At 41.5% G+C, this 18,594-nt stretch overlaps 1 protein-coding gene across 8 annotated transcripts in view; it reads right to left on the reverse strand.

The window, feature by feature from the left end:
• The window catches only part of ANK2 (ankyrin 2), a 512,604-nt gene that overhangs the window by 237,739 nt on the left and 256,271 nt on the right, over positions 1 to 18,594 (reverse strand). For all 8 annotated transcript variants that reach the window (XM_030190840.1, XM_030190841.1, XM_030190837.1 and 5 more), the window contains 4 exons: positions 16,278 to 16,376; positions 12,437 to 12,535; positions 6,264 to 6,362; positions 5,302 to 5,400 (listed from right to left, as the gene is read on the reverse strand). In XM_030190840.1, the coding sequence (XP_030046700.1) occupies positions 5,302 to 5,400; positions 6,264 to 6,362; positions 12,437 to 12,535; positions 16,278 to 16,376 (396 nt within the window). The remainder of the gene's footprint in view (positions 1 to 5,301; positions 5,401 to 6,263; positions 6,363 to 12,436; positions 12,536 to 16,277; positions 16,377 to 18,594) is intronic.

Here is an 18,594-nt window from a genome sequence, read left to right on the forward strand (position 1 = left end):
GGGGGCGGGGCGCATCGGCGATCCGCCCTGGGTGCCAGCCCCCCCGAGGAACACCACTGTTTAAGGATTCAAATATCTTTCATGCTACCCAGTGATTTGACATTTACAAATTCTGGCGACTACTGGTCAAGCTGAGTGTGTCTTGCAATTCATTAGTAAGCCATAGCTCACTCTTTAACAAAGGCACACTAGTGTTTTTATCATGCGCTAAATGCTAGAGACACCCATATATTCCTATTGGCATCTTTAGCATTTAGCATGAGAAAAAACACTAGTGCGCCTTTGTAAGTAGGTGGGAAAATGTGGGGTACAAATGCAACAAATAAATAAATAAATACATAAAATACCCCCTCTATTTATAACTAAATGGCAGGTCAATTCTCTATTCTCAATTTACTTCAACAGGGACACTGTGGTCAACATGCAATAGAAAGGCAAGATTTCTAAAAATAAAAATGTAGAAATGCTGAACGCATATTTTTGCTGGATAGTCACTGAAATGGTTTGGAAAAACACTACTGATTGCTGGCAGGGTAGATATGGAGGTGAGATGGATATGATACTATTTACAGAAAAGTATGTCCAGAACTGACAAAGCCAAAAGAACATAAGATGTGCCATGCTGGGTCAGACCAAAGGCCAAAGTCCAGCATCCTGTCCAGCATTACGTCCAGGAGTCAAAAAACAGCAAAGCAGGCCAAATCCAATACGAAAGATAAAACAATAAGGCAGACTTTGTAAGAAACAATCTTCATTAATAGATTAAAAGCTCCCAGAATATCAACATAAAATGCCCGACATGGCCATGTTTCGCCAGTACAAATGGATGCATCAGGGGCAGTAGGTCACCAGCTGATGTAAAATTCCAAAATCAGCCTGGCTGATCCTGGGATCACTCTCCCATAAACACGCTGTGAATGCAGTGAAAACAGAGCTAAGCAGTGGCATTCCTTAGACTACATGGCTAATATATAATTTTCCTCCACAAACTCTAAACCCTTTTTAAACCCAGCTATGCCAACTACCTTGACCATATCTTCCAGCAACAAAATCCATGGCTTAATTGTATGATAAGTGGAAAAAATACTTTCTCCGATTAATTTAAATGTGCTGTTAGTTTCATAGTGTTTTCCATTCTCTCTCTTGTACTTATAAACAACTGTTTCCCATTTATCCATTTTACTCCTCTCATGATTTTATACACCTCTAACAACCATCTCCTATACAAGCTGAAGAGCCGTTTATCCTATCTTCATAGAAAAGCTATTCTGGCTCTTTTATCATTCAGAATGCCCTTTTCTGTACCTTTTCTGCTTTTGCTACTGTATATGCTCTTCCAGTGGATTCACGATTGACAGTTGATTTGTTGAAGTTTAGATAGAGATCAAATACTCATCTGTTTATCTTAGAATCATCAAATAAAACCAAACAAAAGTAAAAAGCCTTGTACAGTAAAGCTGTGATATGAAAGGCAACAAAAGATTACATATAACTAAAGGAATAGCCAGCTTAAGTTCCCAATTAGTGAAAAAAAAAGCCCTTTTAGGAAAATATCAGCAAGTCTGCATAATCATCAAAGTAGAGTTATCCAACTTACCAGATACAATAATTACACTAGAGCCTGACCAAAACTAGATCTGCGACTGAAACTGGCTGCTCGATTTTGGAAGAAACGGAAATCAAAACTGAACCTATCTCCTACACCCAATCCAAAAAAATCCCTCTCCCGAACCTACCCACCCCTTGCATCAGCAGTCCCCTTCACTCTCTACACCCCCCTCCCACATCCTACCGGAAGCTCTGATGGTTTTCTTCAGGGGCAGGAATGAACCTCACTTATTCCTGCCTCATCCCACTGCTCCACTGCAATGGCTGGCGAGACTGCTGCAGGAGGTCCTGGCAGTCAGTTTGCATTTGGTAGCAGAACAGTCATTGACCTGTGAGAGTTCTTGGTGCCCTGCTATTATGCTCCAGAAGATGTTTCCACCCCTTGATCATCCAGGCACTTCCTCATTCCAGCACCGAATGCCAACTTTCAGGCTCTGGGGAGCTTGCTACACATGGCTGCAGAAGAGGGGTCCTCCATCCAGGCAATGCTGGCTCTTTCTCAAGGGAGGGAGTATCCTCTTCTCCTTGAGTCTCCATTCCCAGGAAGAAATTCTCCAGTTGCGAAGATTAAAAAAAAAATCTGAATATTCAGCGCTACTATCTGGATAATGGCCAGTAAGGGCTGCCAATGGGTGGGGTTAAAGCCGTCTTCTCTTAATGAAACCCAAGTCCCGAGTCCCTGAGGAAAGACATTTGAAACCCGCAGTGTCGGGCGCTTCCAGGGGAAGGCAGTTGGAGACTAACAGTTGTTCCTGTTCTTTTGAGTCAGTGAAGCAAGGACTCAGTGAGAACGCTGACAAAACGACAAAGATAAGTTCACGTTTTTGATTGATTGACTGATTAGGTTAGTTTAAAACATTATAACAATTGTATCACTACAAGATATGAATAGTACACTCACAAAAAAGAAAAAAAGAGTAGCCCAATGAAAGCAGTGCTATGCCACTGGGCAATAGATATCTGGTTGCCTGAAAACAGTGGAATATACTGAGGGTACTCTTATACAAAATTCTTTTGAAAGTTGAAAAAAGAAAGAAAAAAGCAAATATATTTGTGTATGTTTTAGCAGTGTTGGCTTGAGTAATTGCCAGCTATTTTGTCTAGGTAGTGGTAGTCTTGGTTCTAGTGAAGCACATTTGATTCTTTACCAAAGATTTGGGGATTCTTTTGATTGTATATCATGGAACATAACATATAGAGGTGCTGCTGGAGCAGCCAAACAGATCCAGCCTGACAGAAAAACGCGTGTATGTAGGCATGACCAAGGCCAAGAAACACACATATGAAATATCTATGGGGTGGTAGTAGTATGGCATACCCACACATTTATACAGTTTCAGACATGACATTTTTCAAACAGCCAGCAATTAGGAAGTTCCATGAGGGACAGTTCTAACATCATGAACTCCTAGAAAGTAGACTTATTTCTGGATCTGCTTATATCTTTCCCAATGTTCAAACATAGTCTTCTAGAAAAAAAAGCTCACTTCATTTGCTTATTCTCATACTTGCAGTGTACCACATGACTCCATACTAGCACCAATGCTGTTTAACATATTTCAACCATTAGACTTAACCTCATTCACATATGCAGATGATATATAAATTCTGAGTTTCACAGATTTATCACGATCATCTGATAAGCTAAATAGAATTGCAGCTTGGTTGACATTGAACAAACTGAAACTAAATGTGAATAAAACAAAGGCTTTGGCCTTCATCACTATAGCACTACGTCCTCTACCTACATCACTTATCATGGATAGTATTAATATTAATACTGCTTGAGCCTTGAAATTTCTGAGAGTAGTTGTTGATGACCAACTACATTTCCAGCTCCAAATCTCATCATCCAAAAGTGTTTCTTTAAATTGAAGCAGATTTGTTCTGTTCAATAATTTTTTGATCAAATAACTTTAAGGAAAACTGCTTCACTTGTTGATTTTAGAGCACCTAGATAACTGCAACACATTATTTATGGAATTACGATTGAAAGATATGAAATGGTTACAGCTCATCCAAAATACCACTGTCAAGTTGATAATGGGAGCTCAACGCCAACATGTTATATCATTACTGCAGCAAGAACACTGACTACCAGTATGAGACAGAATCCCTTACAAAATTTCAACTTAGCTCCATAAGATAGGTTAGTCAGAAGTGCCTCTGTTTCTATTCCAAATGCTTATGCCTTATATGCCCTTTCGCTCACTTCATTCATTTCTCCTTTCGTCAATTCCATTGTGATTCCATCAATTGCCTCTATAGTTGCCCCATCTCTCTGGAACAATCTCCCTCTCAACCTTCATGTTGAATCCTCATAATCTAAAGGCTTTAAAACACTTTTATATAAACAATGCTATTTACCACCTGTGTAATTCATACTTGGTTCTGGCTCAAGTGGGGAAGGCCACTGTGATCTCACAATGACCAGACTCTTTCCTATAATTATTGCAGTTCCATTTCTTACTCTCATTAATTTATGATGCATATGTAAACTGCTTAGATGGTTTTTACTGATGGGCCGTATATCAAATGAAAAATAAAACTGGAAACTTGCTCTAGGCCACTTAAAGGTAGCAAATTTTGGGGGGTGGCGGCAGTATGTTGAAAGGACGTGAGCACGGCACACACTAATTAACTGCTTCAGTGTTGCTGTGTACCACCTCCCAATTTTGGTTCTAAATTACCTCATCTGGCTTGGAAACAGGAGCAGCGCTGAAGTGTATCATCTCTTGTTGCCACGAGACCTGACCATGCAGCAGCAAGGCATACACTCCAGCACTGCTTCTCTTGCCAGACCAGATAGAGTAAGTAAATATAAGATTGGGAAGTGGCACTGCAGATAAACAGATAAGTGCAGTGTTTTCTACACTCATTGACTTTGTGCCTGGAAACACATATCCACAGATCCTATTCCCTGACCTCAGATGCCCCCACTCAAGCCTTGCTTTATGTCCAAAATACCCCCTATACACCCCATTTGTAATCCACCCACCCATATCCCCCACCCCAAACATTTTTCAATTCCCACACATACTCCCACTCGATCCCCATTCCTTGTCCAAAGCTCCAATGGGGATGCCCTGGTCCTCACTTCCTGAGGTGCATCATCTCATCACTTGCCTTAGGCAGTAGATTGCCTTGAACTACTCCAGTGTGGAACGACTTTAGCTATAAAATGAAATATGTCACTGCAGCTCTAATACCATTTTATTCTTCAGCAAATGTACCCTATGTTTGTTTTTGTGTATACTGCTATATTTATTTTATGCTATACTTTATATTGTTACTGCTTTGTTGTTTTGCAATGAAGAATGGTATATCAAGTTTTAATAAATCAAATCAAATCAGGAGCAGATGAATATAGTTTAGTAGCACTCCGCCTCCTTTACACATTCATGCTGCCACTTACACTTACTCTGTCAAATGCATCATTCTCTGTCTCTCTACACACACACACACACACACACACACACACACACACACACACACACACACACACACACACACACACACACACACACACACACACACACACACACACACACATTTATTTTTGATGGAAAAGCAAAACAAGAGATATGCTAGAAAGACAGCAAATGAATCTGAAGTCAGTCAGCATGCACCATCAGTGGGAAGCATTTGATGTCCTCAGAAGAACAAAGGCATTACACGTCCTGCAATACTCACAGTGGTAGTGGTGACAATCTCCTCCGTTACAACCTTCAGCGTATCGACCACTGAGATGTAGCCGAGGCGCCTAGCAATTGCCAAGGCGGTGTTGCCATTCTGTGTGGAGAGATGAGGAAAGGAACGGAGTGAGAGGGAAGCTTGTGAGGTGAGTCAATGAGATCACCCTCCGCACGGCATGAGCCAGCATTTCCATCCAGACCAAGAGACAGCTGAGGGAAAAACACTGCTTTTTAACTGTAAATCACCGGCTAACTTTGTAACTTCTCTCTTTGTCCAAATCGTCATGGCAACACAACATGTCTACATCTGCTTGATATTTCTAAAACTAATGTGCTGTGTGCTTTAACCCTATAGCTGTCAGATCTTCACCACAAAAGCGCCTTAATGATCGAGTTACTGGGGAGGGGGTTTCTGATATTTTGAAAACTGACTTCAGAGCTACAGTACTTAGTGGAAGGATTCATTCTCCATGCTTCCCCCAAAAAATAAATAAATAAAACCTTACTGAGAAGTTAAAGGAAATGGTTTCTCTAGCAAGACTGCACATCTGTAGTCAATATACTATTTAGTGAGCACACCCTGTGTATTCTCTAGAGGCACCATTCACTCACTCTTTTGGCAGATACTCTTGATATATATAAACTGGTCGAACAAAATCCCAAATGAGAGGCCACAGTAAAAAAAAAAAAAAGAATAGGAATATGATAGTAATATAGATATGATCCACACAAATCTCAAGATTTCTTAAGCAGAAACAAAAACTTAAAATTTCCCCACTGAACATCTGACTACTGCACTATTCACAATTACAGTTTCTAGTGCGAAGAGCCACAGCTAGCCAAGCCAAATCCCAGGACTCAGCTCCCAGGACAAATCAAGGGCACAAGCTGGATGCTGCAGGGCTAATTCAGGACCTGAGCTGCAGCTGCCAGGACAAAGACAGAAAGAAAGCTACTCACAGCAGTCACCATGTTGGGCTTGGCTCCATGCTGAAGGAGAACGTTGATGATGTGGGTGTGGCCCTGCTGTGCTGCTTGATGGAGTGGAGTGTATCCATTCTGTGGACAAGATTTGTTATTAAAAAGAAGAAATATATATAATCCAAAACCTGTATTAAAATGGTTACAGTTCCCATTCAGTGGTTCCCCTCTTCAATTCATAGGTCAGCTGGGTAATTCAGTTTTCTAAATCATTGGAAGCCATGGGTTAAAGGTCAAGAAGCAGAAAAAGCTTGTTGGCCCAATATTCAAAATCAGGTATATGTTTGATGCTGCCACTAGGGGCAGGAGCGAGAGGAGAGTTCGCCCCCACTGGATCACCAATGCTTGGAGGTAGACCGGGGAAGGCCTATTGAGACCTCGAGGGGCTGGGGGAGGGGCAACAGGAGGAGGGGCCTCTTTCTGTGGGTTAGAAGGGGCTCGAAGGGCTTCTATAAAGGTTTTCACAGTTATGTGGGTCCTGGCCAATATTCAGCCGGGGTATGCATAACTGTCTGTGCAGGCCCTGACTGAATATCGCCCAGGACCCACCTAAGTTCCAACAAGCCCTGTATGTTCAGTGTGGGGGGCCTGCACAAGACGCAGCACTGAATATCCAGGTAATATAGCCAGACATGGTCAGCATCTAAAAAACACTGACCGCCACCAGCTGAATATCTACCCCTTAGATTACAGAATTGTTCTTATAGTTTATACATAATTGTTTGGCCACAATGCATACAGATTATACATCTCACTGTGCCACTCAATAACCAGGTATAACTCAGGCAGCACAGGGAAACATGCAGCTCTATAACAGGGTGCACAAGTGCCTGGAGAGCGGGTGGAAGGTGCCTACTTCCCTTTTTAGAATACTAGTGCAATTGGATATGGAGCTGGTATAAGTTTCTGCACCTATGTGCTACAGATACCTGCCTAGGTCTGAGCCCTACCTATGGTCCACCCCCTTGTAAAAGTGAACAATGTATAGAATAGCACTTAGGTGAAATTTTGGCAGTTACACGTGCACACAAACACACATAAATGCCACTATTCTAAACATTTATGCATGCAATGTGTGCACCTGGGTTACAGAACTGCCCGCACTGGGGGTAAGTCTACAAGGCAGCAAGAAGGCATGTAAATGGTGGTATTCTTTTCAAGTTTGCGCATAAGTGGGTTCTTACACATGTAAATTACCTGTTATAGAAAATCAACTAGCAGAATACTTCACACCATAGTTTATCAGTGGGCATGCACATGTTTGACATTTGGGTGAACCATAGGCAGAGCTGTAGGGCTGGTGTAACTGGTCAAACTTTGATGTACCTTACATAAAAGTAGGCGCCTATTTTTTAAATTATTTTTTATAGAATAGACTTTAAATTATTATATCCAGAACCTAGGTGCCCTGTTATAGAATTACCCTTATGGTGGCTGATATTCAGTACTTATACAAGCACTGGCCCATAGGAGGCAGCCCAGCTAAATCCCCTGATCGGCGCTGAGACTACATATTCAATGTCGAGGCCATTTCCACTGACCCAACATTGAATAGCTGGGGTTTTCTGGCCAGTTTAAACTTAACTGGCCAAGTCAATATTCAGTGCTGGCCAGTTAAGATTATAGTGGTCAAAGATAGGCCTGCTATTTTGGATGGCCCAATTTGGCTGCCAAACTTAGTTGGCAATGCGCTGAATATTCACACCTAGCTGATTATATCACGTGATGCTATCTATTAGCACTTAGCTGGTTAAGTGCTATTTAACCAGCCAGGAGTTGTTCCTGGCTGGTTAAGTAGCGCTAAATATTGGCCGGGTACTCTCTCTATGTAACTGGGATGTCTATGTATAACATATTCAGTGGCATTAATTAAACAATATATAATTTCAAACGTTTAGTCATTTTGTTGAAAATTTACTCTGTTCTACTTAGAAACTGTCCATGGGAAATTTGTTAAGCTTAAGTTTTTATCTACTAGGGATGAGGGTGATTAGGGGAAAGAAGGTACATTATTTCAAAATTTGTTTTCTGTGCAATAGTGATGATATATGTGCTATAGATTCCGATTCTGTCCAACAGGACAATACAAAACTCCATTTTTTTTACACCTATACTTCATTAAGTAACCTTTGTGAAATTCTGACACAAATTGGACGAAGCACTCTGACTTCCACTTTAATTGATACTTGTAAGTTCAATCAAACTGGCATTTATGAGGGCAAAAATTAGTAACCTGCACACAGAAATATGTAAATAAGCGCTTAACCAGGGACTTGAACAGTTTGGGTTGGGCTGTGTCCAGAAAGTAACAATGAAGGTAAATCAATATATATAAATGGCGAGTGTCGTACTCACTCGCAAATGCGCAGTAGAGACCCTCTCTGCCCCGCCCCCGCGTCAATACGTGATGACGGGGGTGGAACAGAGAGGGTCTCTACTGTGTATTTGCGAGGGACACCACCGTCGCTAACGCTCCCCCCACCCGGAGTCGCCGCCGCCGCCACCCACCTTCCACCCGGTCGGGCCCTCGCTCCGCTATTGAAAACAGCGAGGGCACGCAGCACACAGCTCTGCTGAGCTGCCGTCGGCCTTCCTTCTTCTTCTCTGCCTGTGTCCCACCCTCGACGACGTTACGTCACACGAGGGCGGGACACAGGCAGAGAAGAAGAAGGAAGGCCACGGCAGCTCAGCAGTAGAGCTGTGCACCGTGTGCCCTCGCTGTTTCAATAGTGGAGCAAGGGCCCGACCGGGTGGAAGGTGGGTGGCGACGGCGACGGGGGGGGGGGAGCAACTCGGAGGGGGAGCGGCAGCGGCGAACTTAGTGGTGGGGGGTCTTTCAACCCCCCCCCCCTTCCTATTCTAGCCTGTTTTTATGGGCTGAACGGCTAGCATAACATAATCTAACGCAGTGGTTCCCAAACCTGGTCCTGGAGGCCCCCTCTCCCCAGTCAGGCAGGTTTTCAGGATATCCACAATGAATATTCTTTGTGGATATCCTGAAATCCTGACTGGCTAGAGAGCTTCTAGGACCAGGTTTGGGAACTACTGCTCTAATGTAATCCAATGGACTTCAACAACTGCTTGACAGGGAGAGCAGAGTGAGTCATTCAAACCCCAGGTAAATATTCAGCTAGTGGTGATCAGTGGTTTTTTGGCCACAACTGGCGTTATGCCCAGATATTCAGTACCGAGCCATGCTTGAGCACTGGCACTGAATATCTGGTTATGTGCAGCCGGCTAGCACTTATGCTGTCAAGTGTGATATTCAGCAGGTGGGATCTTTTTACTAAGGTGCGCTAACAGATTTAGCATGCACTAAATGATAAGATACCCATTATACTCCTATCGGCACCTTATCATTTAGCACATGCTAAATTCATTAGTGCCTTAGTAAAAGGACCCCTTAGGCAGTTAAGTGCTGATTATTGGCACTTAACCGCATAAATGCCAACTCTGCCCCCGCACCACCCACAAAATAGCCGGCAGTGGCTTTAGTGGTTACTGCTGATATTCAGTGGCACTAACTGGGTCACTGCATATCAACGGATAGCCCCGCATAAGCAATTTAACTGGGCAGGAGTTAAATCACTTTGAATATTGATACCTGTATTTATAAAGGTTTAACTTTCCATGAGGTTGATGCAGTAACCAGCAAAATATTTCATATGTTAGCAGCCATATATAGATATTGAATGCAAATGAATTTCTGGCCTGTCTGCATCCAATAGCTAAATACCACCTGCAATTTAATGTGGATTGCAAAGGCTGAGTAATATGTGCTAAAAGGAGAAAAAAAATTGAGCCCTTTTGCAAGGCAGCTGCATTGTCTTAGTGGGACCACTGGACTACATGCAAATGTTTATTAGACAGACTGCCCCTTTTGTGAAATTTTCTTGCATAAGGAGCTTCACAGAAAGCCCCTTTTGTGAAGAATGTTGCATTTTTGGTAAGGTAGCCTCATATTTAAAGTGAATCCTCCACAGATCATTGCTGGAAGTGAAACACTGACCGAGTGCCTGAATGTACACATTCTTTTATTATCCTCTTGTCAAATGAACACTTTTTATGGGACCTGACTGTGCATGCAGTCACAGATACAATCCATTTGCTTCATAACTACTGTAAGTGAACTATTTGAAAAACAGAAGAAAGCTTCAAATTCATTAAGAATTAAAACTATGGAAGGACTCTACTGCATGTTAATTCACTATAAAATAATATTTTCCGTAAGGATACAGTAATATGAACAAAAAAAGTTGTTCAAATTGACTGTAAAGATTCATAAAGTCAAAATGCAATGTTGCACTTTCTTTTTATTAGCATTGAACTACATTGCCGTTGCCTAGATTGTCCTACATAATCCTTTTCACAGTCAGTAGTAGGACAGGAAAAACATTATTGAAGGGGAAGCACATGTAGGCCAGGTTACACTTACAACCCCCCCCCCCCCCCCCCCCAAAAAAAAAAAAAAAAAAAACACAAAAACACAAAAACTTGCATCAGTGGCCATCTGGCTCGGCTGCTGTGACCTGAAAACAGATGGGGAAAAAGTGGTGGAGTCCATACAAACCTACAATAACAACAGACAAATATTTCAAGATCTAAGTAGTGTGTCTATTTTATCTTTCCTCTGCATTATTCCAGACTCTACCTCAGCTCTAGCTTTACTCTCATTTTTGCACTACTAAGAATTTGCATTAATTGTGTGAAGGCATATTTCCATATGTTGGTCTTGAGTTTTCTCAGATTCTGGTCTCACACCACAATCCCTTGTTTCAGATCTTTTTTATCCTACTAAAAAAAAATGCTTCCATGACATAATTTGATATAAATTCACTTGTTAGTGCTGTATTTGTTTCAAAGACAAATATATTTTAAAAATATAACCCAAGAAGTGGGAAAAACGTGGCTCATGGAATCCTTTTTAATGCCTCTGCATGCGGGAATGTGCGTGTGTGCTCATATGTGCGTGTGAGTGTGTGTGTGTATAAGCATGTGTGTATGTGCATGTGTGCATGCATGTCTGTGCATACATGTGTGTGCGTGTGTATGTGACTAACTTACAGGAGAGAGAAGATGGAGCAGCTTGAATGGTAAAGTACCCAAATATTCAGTTGGTTTTGAAAGAACAATAACATTAAACGAAATATGATACTATGTGAAACATTAGATGTCACTGAACAGATTTCAAAGGCTGGAATTTACTGTGGACCCTCACCACGAATCTCCATTTACTTCTTTTCTGAATATCCCATATGATCTCATTCAATCTTTCAATGCCCTCCCTCCACCCGAACAGGATCTTTGTTCATGGCTCTTGCTCACCTCTTCAAAAATAGCATAGAGAAAACTGTTATCTGCATTAGACCAGAAATATCATAGAAAAAACTGCCATCCACCTTCTTAGCCACTGGCACTTCAGTATCCCAGAGTGCACTGCTCACCTTGTTGGGAGGTGTACAGTCCCATAAGATCCAACACTCAGTAGTTATAGTCCTTCCTGACTGCTAAGCTCAGTGATTATAGCCAAAAGATTTTGCAATTTAGTTTTCTCTAAGCATAAGGCAAGAAAACACAGAAGGAATGTTTAAGCTTTGTCTCCAGCCCTACTTTTTCCAGCATGAACTCTGATTTTTCAGGATCTCAATCCTACACTTATTGATCATGGTGAGAATCAACCTTCTCAAGAACCAACATATCTCTCTTTATCTTTCTCAGCCTAAGAATTGTATTACTATTTGTGTGCACAGTAATAAGATGTAATGTCAAGCATTTCCATGTCCCACCCACATGCAGAGCCATACTGTCTAAGATTCATTGTATCAAAGGTTCTATGCTGCAGAAACTAGAATCACTTCTCCCACAGAAATGCATTGGTTCTTTTTTTTTTTTTGGGGGGGGGGGGGGGGCTTCATTTCTGGAATCCCCAGTCCAATCCAGCACATGTTCAAATTCAGTATGTCTTATCATCTGGTTTTTTTTTTTTTTACTCCATGTCAAATGTGGTCTTTTCCCAATAACTTTTGGGAGTTATTTTGCTTCCACACAAATATTCTTAATGTCTCATGTGTCATTCTTCCCAACACATTGGTTTGGAAAGAAAAACAAGTCGATGTGTCACTTTATTTGATAGGTACAATGAAATCTTTCACCTTTGTTTTCGCATTGACATTAGCCCCTTGCTTCAGGAGAAAATTCACCATCTTGATGTTTCCATAATGGCAAGCCACGATTAGTGGAGTGTAGCCCAGCTGCAACAAAGTGGATAGAAATAAAGGGTGACATAGTAATACTGTAAGGGGCTTATTTACTAAGCTGCATGAATTGTTTAATGTGTGTTAACCTGCATCAACAGAATGCAGCTGCATTAACTTATTGCGCATTAATTACCAGTTTGGTTTGCATGGAATGGGAGGGACTGCACCTTGTAGCTAATACAAAGGTCATTAGCATGTGTTTGCAATCATTTCTTTATATTAACAGCATGGCTACCTTTTCCTGCAACAGCTAACACAGAAGTTCTGAAATTAAACACGGGTTAACTTTTGCTCTTCTCACTTATTAACAAGAAAAATCTTAGCACAGCTTCGTAAATAGGGTATTAAATGCAGGTTCAAAGATAGAATGTATTTGAAAATGAGCAGCAAGTTCAAATTGCTCCCTCTGGACATGGAAACTCTATGAACTGCAACAGTGGGATGAGCCCTTCTGAAGAAACTACAACATTAACAAGAAGAGAATTGCAAAGCAATTAATTTGCAAGGTTTTTTTTTCATAGATCCAAACATTTTATTTTGGCCGACATCTGTAAATTTTCCAGGGAAAACACTTTGGCACCTTTTTACTAAAATCTGTTAAGCAGTTAACGTTTGAATTATCATGCACTGTTACTGTATCTCCATGGTAACTGCTACTGCTCGGTCATGAAGAGTGAATTAATTCATCCATTAATTGCGTGCTGTGTCAGAGAATGGAAACCGGGCAGGCTATGGGTGAAGAATGGGCTTAGACTGCACACTGCAGTTACAGCACAGGTTACCTACCTGTGCTGTTACTTGTGCTCTTAGCGCACTTGTACTCAATCACCTCTTCAAGAAAAGACAATAAGTGCAACTGTGTTAACTGTAAACATTTTGACGTGCACTAAAGAACTTTTCAGTGTAGTACAGGCAATGGAAGTGTTGGGCATGCCCCAAAGGTTATTGCGCGGCTTTTTCATTAGTCTCCCTCACTTCTGGCTGAGGTGAACTAATTCTCAGGTATTTTGAATTTTCTGTTCAAAACAGCCCAAATACCAATAACTAGACAAAGAGCTAACACTACACAAATATCAAAAGTCATATAGATACAGGATTTCCCTTTTCCTTCTAAGCAGGAGAAAAAGCAGTCCAATTCCGTAGCAAGCTATAGCTTCTATGTGCAACTCATCCACTGGCACCCATGATGGACAGGGAGCAATTTTTGCACCCTGTGTGGCTGCATTGCATGCACAGTCCTTGGTACTAGAAAGGTCAATGTGGGGAATTCTGGAAGAGGATTAAGAGCAGAACACAAAAGGAAGGGTGAGATTCATAAAATCTAATTGCACATCTGGGGTTAATACTCAAGAGGTAGAAAACAGCAAGGGAAACAACTTGGAGACCTGTGAGCTGTAGGGTCAGACAAGAAAACCGTACTGAAAATGCAGAGGTAGGACAAGCAATACGGGAAAAAATATAGACAGAGGAGTTGAGATGTGCATATCCTTAAAAGAGAGACATTTGAAGACAGCAATATGGGAGACCAGAAAAGAAAGAAAGAAAAGAGTTTCAATGGAAGAGATCATCAGGATTTGGTTTTCTGTAAAGGGAAAGTGGAGATGAGCAAGGTGCATCACATTGACCGTAGCATGAAAATTTTAGCAAGGAAGTTGATGTGAAGGAGAAAGAGAGAGAACAGTTACACATGGCTGAAAGATAATGGGAAAGAAGGAGAATGAAGATGCTTTGTACTGGGACATGCAGGATGTCTGGAATGCATGGCAGGAGATGAGGTGAACTCACATTTTCTAATACTGAATTTGTGTAGGTGGGCACGTTCAAGAGGAGAATGTAGAAAGATTTGGCAACGTACAGATGGAAAATTTACTTCTGAGGATCACCACAAGCATATTACTGGTCAGCAGTCTTTATAGGGAGTAGAGTTTCATATCGACCAAAGTCTTCCCCCCACATATATATTCTGCTTCTGTATTGCAATGAAGGGAATCTTCCTATTTCTCTCTCTCTATCTTAGAACCATGCAATTTAACACTGTACTTGATTAATACACATGTATTTGGTAAAAGATTTTATTTAAAATTTTCTAATCTGCCTACAACTAGGCAGAGTACATAAAAACATCCATAATTATAAAATCACAAACAAGAGTTACTGATCACCCCCAGTTCATTGCAAAGATATCAACCCCATGCCTTCACAAACAAGTACGTTTTCAAACCTTTGGCAAACTATGCCAAACTGTAGCACAGTCTCAAATAGCCAAGTAAAGTATTCCAAATCTGAGGGCCAGTGATCAAGAATGCCACTGCTCAAGTTACAGCATATTTCACCATATTCAACTTATCATTTGCATGTGGCATAGAGTATGCAAGTAAATATGAAATATTTCCTTAATATGTTCCAGTACTTTAAAGCCCCAGCTATAAATGTCACATATATGTCAAATCACAAGTCAGGAACCTTGGAATACAGTTAGATTCAACACCTACTCTGATTTCCCAAATCCAAGCAACCTTCAAGAGCTGCTTCTACTATTTGAAACAGCTACACTGCCTCTCTCCTTACATAGAGAAGGTAAATCTTATCCCAGTTGTGCATGCCATCATAATATCAAGACTAGATTACTGCAATGCACTCTACAACGGTCTGACTACAAAAGGTCTACACCAGCTCCGATTAATTCAGAATGCTGCAGAAAGACTAATAGAAGGTTGCAAGTGACATGAACACATCACACCATTTTTGCAACTTCATTGGCTACCAGTACAATACAGAGCTAAATTTAAAACTCTAAGTCTGATCTTCAAGGCCCTTAAAAGAAATGGCCCTAAGTACCTGAAGAATAGAATGATCCTCTACACACCTCCAAAGACACTAAGGCCCTCTCAAAGACTATCACTAATCACTATGCCAGCCTCAAATGGCATACCCAGCTCCATGACAGCAGTATGCAGGTCCATGGAGCAGTTTTAGTGGGTGCAGTGCACTTCAGGCAGGCAGACCCAGGCCCAACCCCCCCCCCCTTAACTGTTACACTTGTGGTGGTAAATGTGAGCCCTCCAAAACCCACAAGAAACCCACTGTACCCACATGTAGGTGCCCCCCTTCACACCTTAGGGTTATGGTAGTGGTGTACAGTTGTGGGGAGTGGGTTTTGGGGGGGCTCAGCACCAAGATAAGGGAGCTATGCACCTGGGAGCAATTTGTGAAGTCCACTGCAGTGTCCTCTAGGGTGCCCGGTTGGTGTCCTGGCATGTCAGGGGGACCAGTGCACTACGAATTCTGGCTCCTCCCATGACCAAAGGGCTTGGATTTGGTCATGTTTGAGATGGGCGTCCTCGGTTTCCATTTTGGCCGAAAACCGGGGACGATCATCTCTAAGGTCGACCATCTCAACATTTAGGTCGACCATCTCTAAGGTTGACCTAAATGTTGAGATTTGGATGTCTCCGACCGTATTATCGAAATGAAAGATGGACACTCATCTTGTTTCGATAATACAGGTTTCTCCACCCCTTCGCGGGGCAGTCCTGCGAGGATGCCCTCATGAAAACTTGGGCGCCCCATTCGATTATGCCCCTCCACGCCATACTTTGCATTGTTATTTGAATATTTTTACTGCTGTAATTGTCTATTGCTTATGTTTGATTTATTCTTACTATACACCGTCTTCAGTGAATTCCTTCAAAAAGGCAGTAAATAAATCCTAATAAATAAATAAATATTCAGTTACCTTGGTCTGAGAATCCAGATTTGCACCATTCTTTGCCAGTATGTCAGCTACATTCACTTTGTCTTCCTGGGCTGCAAGGTGTAAAGCAGTCAATCCATTCTGCAAATGAATTTCGATATAACCTGTGAGAACACTGACACAACAAGGAAGATAGCCATACCAGCTTTACTATCCTCAGGGAAAAGTACATATCACTGGACAAGCTGATCACAGAATGCAAAACCTTTTTTTTCCCATTTAAATAGATATCTATCTGTTCATGAAAACAGAACCAGTAGCGGAAGATATCTTTTCCTTATTCTATTAATTTTATAATAGGTTACTTACTTGTGCAACCAGTATGCATATAAAATTGCACCAATTTTCAAAGAGAACACATACTTTTCATATGACAATTACCCCATCAAACCATCAGGAACACATTTACACCTGAAAGATTTCATGCACATTCTTTGGAAAATTCTAAGTATCTGCATAAATCGAAACTCCACCCCAGCTCCACCCCGGAAATGTCTCTGTTCGTCATGGGTCCAATTATTGCAAAATGGCACCACTCCCATATACTCTAAGCAATTTTACATCAAGCCAGTTCCATGTATAAATGGATTTTAAAATGAGTCCCTTTATCAGATGGGTTGCCCAATGAGCCTCTTATTCTCACCATGTGAATGGGAACTATGAGCACAAGGTCCATACCTGGGGGGAAATATGGTGTGAATGAGTAAATAGGGGGTAGGGAGGGGTTCATCAATATAAAATTGTCTGATATGCTTTTTCAACCATTCTTGTTGTTGTGTGTTGGAGATTTGATTTTCCGTAGCAGTCAGAGGACACAGTTGTTCGAATAGCATGACAAGGTCAACAAGTATTTGTTTTAACGTAGGAGGGGCAGGGTGGTAAATCTGTGGGATGAAGGGGTGAAGGAGGGCAGGGGCTGCGGGTGCTCCTAGATAGCTCAGGTTAACTACTGTGCGTTTATTGCCTTTTGGAACTGTTCTAATTTCAATAAAAGATATTTTGAACTAACATGAATCCCTTTATCATCAATTTCTGCCCCTATATTCCAGATACAGTATTCACAGTTTACATATTCACATTATCGAAGAAATGAAGCTGGCTGATTATGTTTCCCACAGGCAATTAGCATTCAGACACCAGCTGGCAGTCTGAATAAGTTAAATTTAACACTTATGCTAATTTATTTCCAATATGTCTAACAAAACCATTTGGAAATGGAAACTGATCGTTTCCTCATTCTTTTTTCATGACATGAGAATGCCACTCTATAAGGACTCAACTGATCTGGTTCTATACTTCCAAGGTTTAAACTTTAAAGTCTAAAGTTTATTACATTCCACCATTTAAAAAGAATCAAGCAGCAGAACATGTTATATTTCTCTATATTTTTCCATCCATCTCAAAAATCCATCTCCTATACATTTCTCAAAATGTTTAGATATTTTTTCTGCTGATGCTCTTCCGAAACCACCCATCCCAACATAAGCTTACTCCCTTCCTGAACCCCACAAGAGCAATGGCCCCCACCTGAACCCCACACGCAATTCATGAGACAGAAGCCACCTAGTGGAGGAAGCAGAAAGAAACTCTGCTCTGCTAGTGGCAGAACCCAACTTACTATCAGCAAGTCCTGAAACAGGTGGGAGGCAGGTGAAGAAAAGGCATCAGCACTTCCAATCTTCTCGCTTTGTTCTCTACCGTGGCACTACACAGGTGGCTGCAGGAGCTGGCACAATGACTAAAGAGATTGCTTGGCACACTCCAAGCTAAATAAGAAGCTTCTAAAAATGCACTGAAGGTAAGGCGGAGGGTAGCAAATCACATCGACCTTCCCAGGAGCCCACACTTCTTTCTCCCGTCCTAGCAGAGTGGTTGCAGGGCTCCTGCTCTGCATCCAGCCATCATAGAAGCTCAGCTTTAGTCTGGGATCCTGGTTTTGCAGGTTAAGCAGATAAACCAAGTTTCATTTTTTGGAACCAAGAGTCTGCGTGTTGACTGTACTGCACTGGTGATAATTAATGAAAAGGGCCAAGTCCTTGCCTATCAGATGCTAAAATATATAAAGGTACCTTATGCCAGAGAAGAAGCTTTGGTTTACAGATGCACAACTGAGAAGGGAGTGCAATTCTTTTTCTGTCTTGAATCCTAGCATGACTATATGCATGCATACAACTAAGTTTGAATTTCTGTGCTATCACTTGTATGACAGCACGACTGCTTTATCCATTTGATATATGTGGGTCCAGATGAACTGTTGCACATTCACTCAGATCCTACAGCAGTATGCTGTTTGGGATAC

The sequence above is a fragment of the Microcaecilia unicolor genome, chromosome 2 (genome assembly GCF_901765095.1).
Source record: "Microcaecilia unicolor chromosome 2, aMicUni1.1, whole genome shotgun sequence".
In the NCBI taxonomy this organism is placed as follows: domain Eukaryota; kingdom Metazoa; phylum Chordata; class Amphibia; order Gymnophiona; family Siphonopidae; genus Microcaecilia; species Microcaecilia unicolor.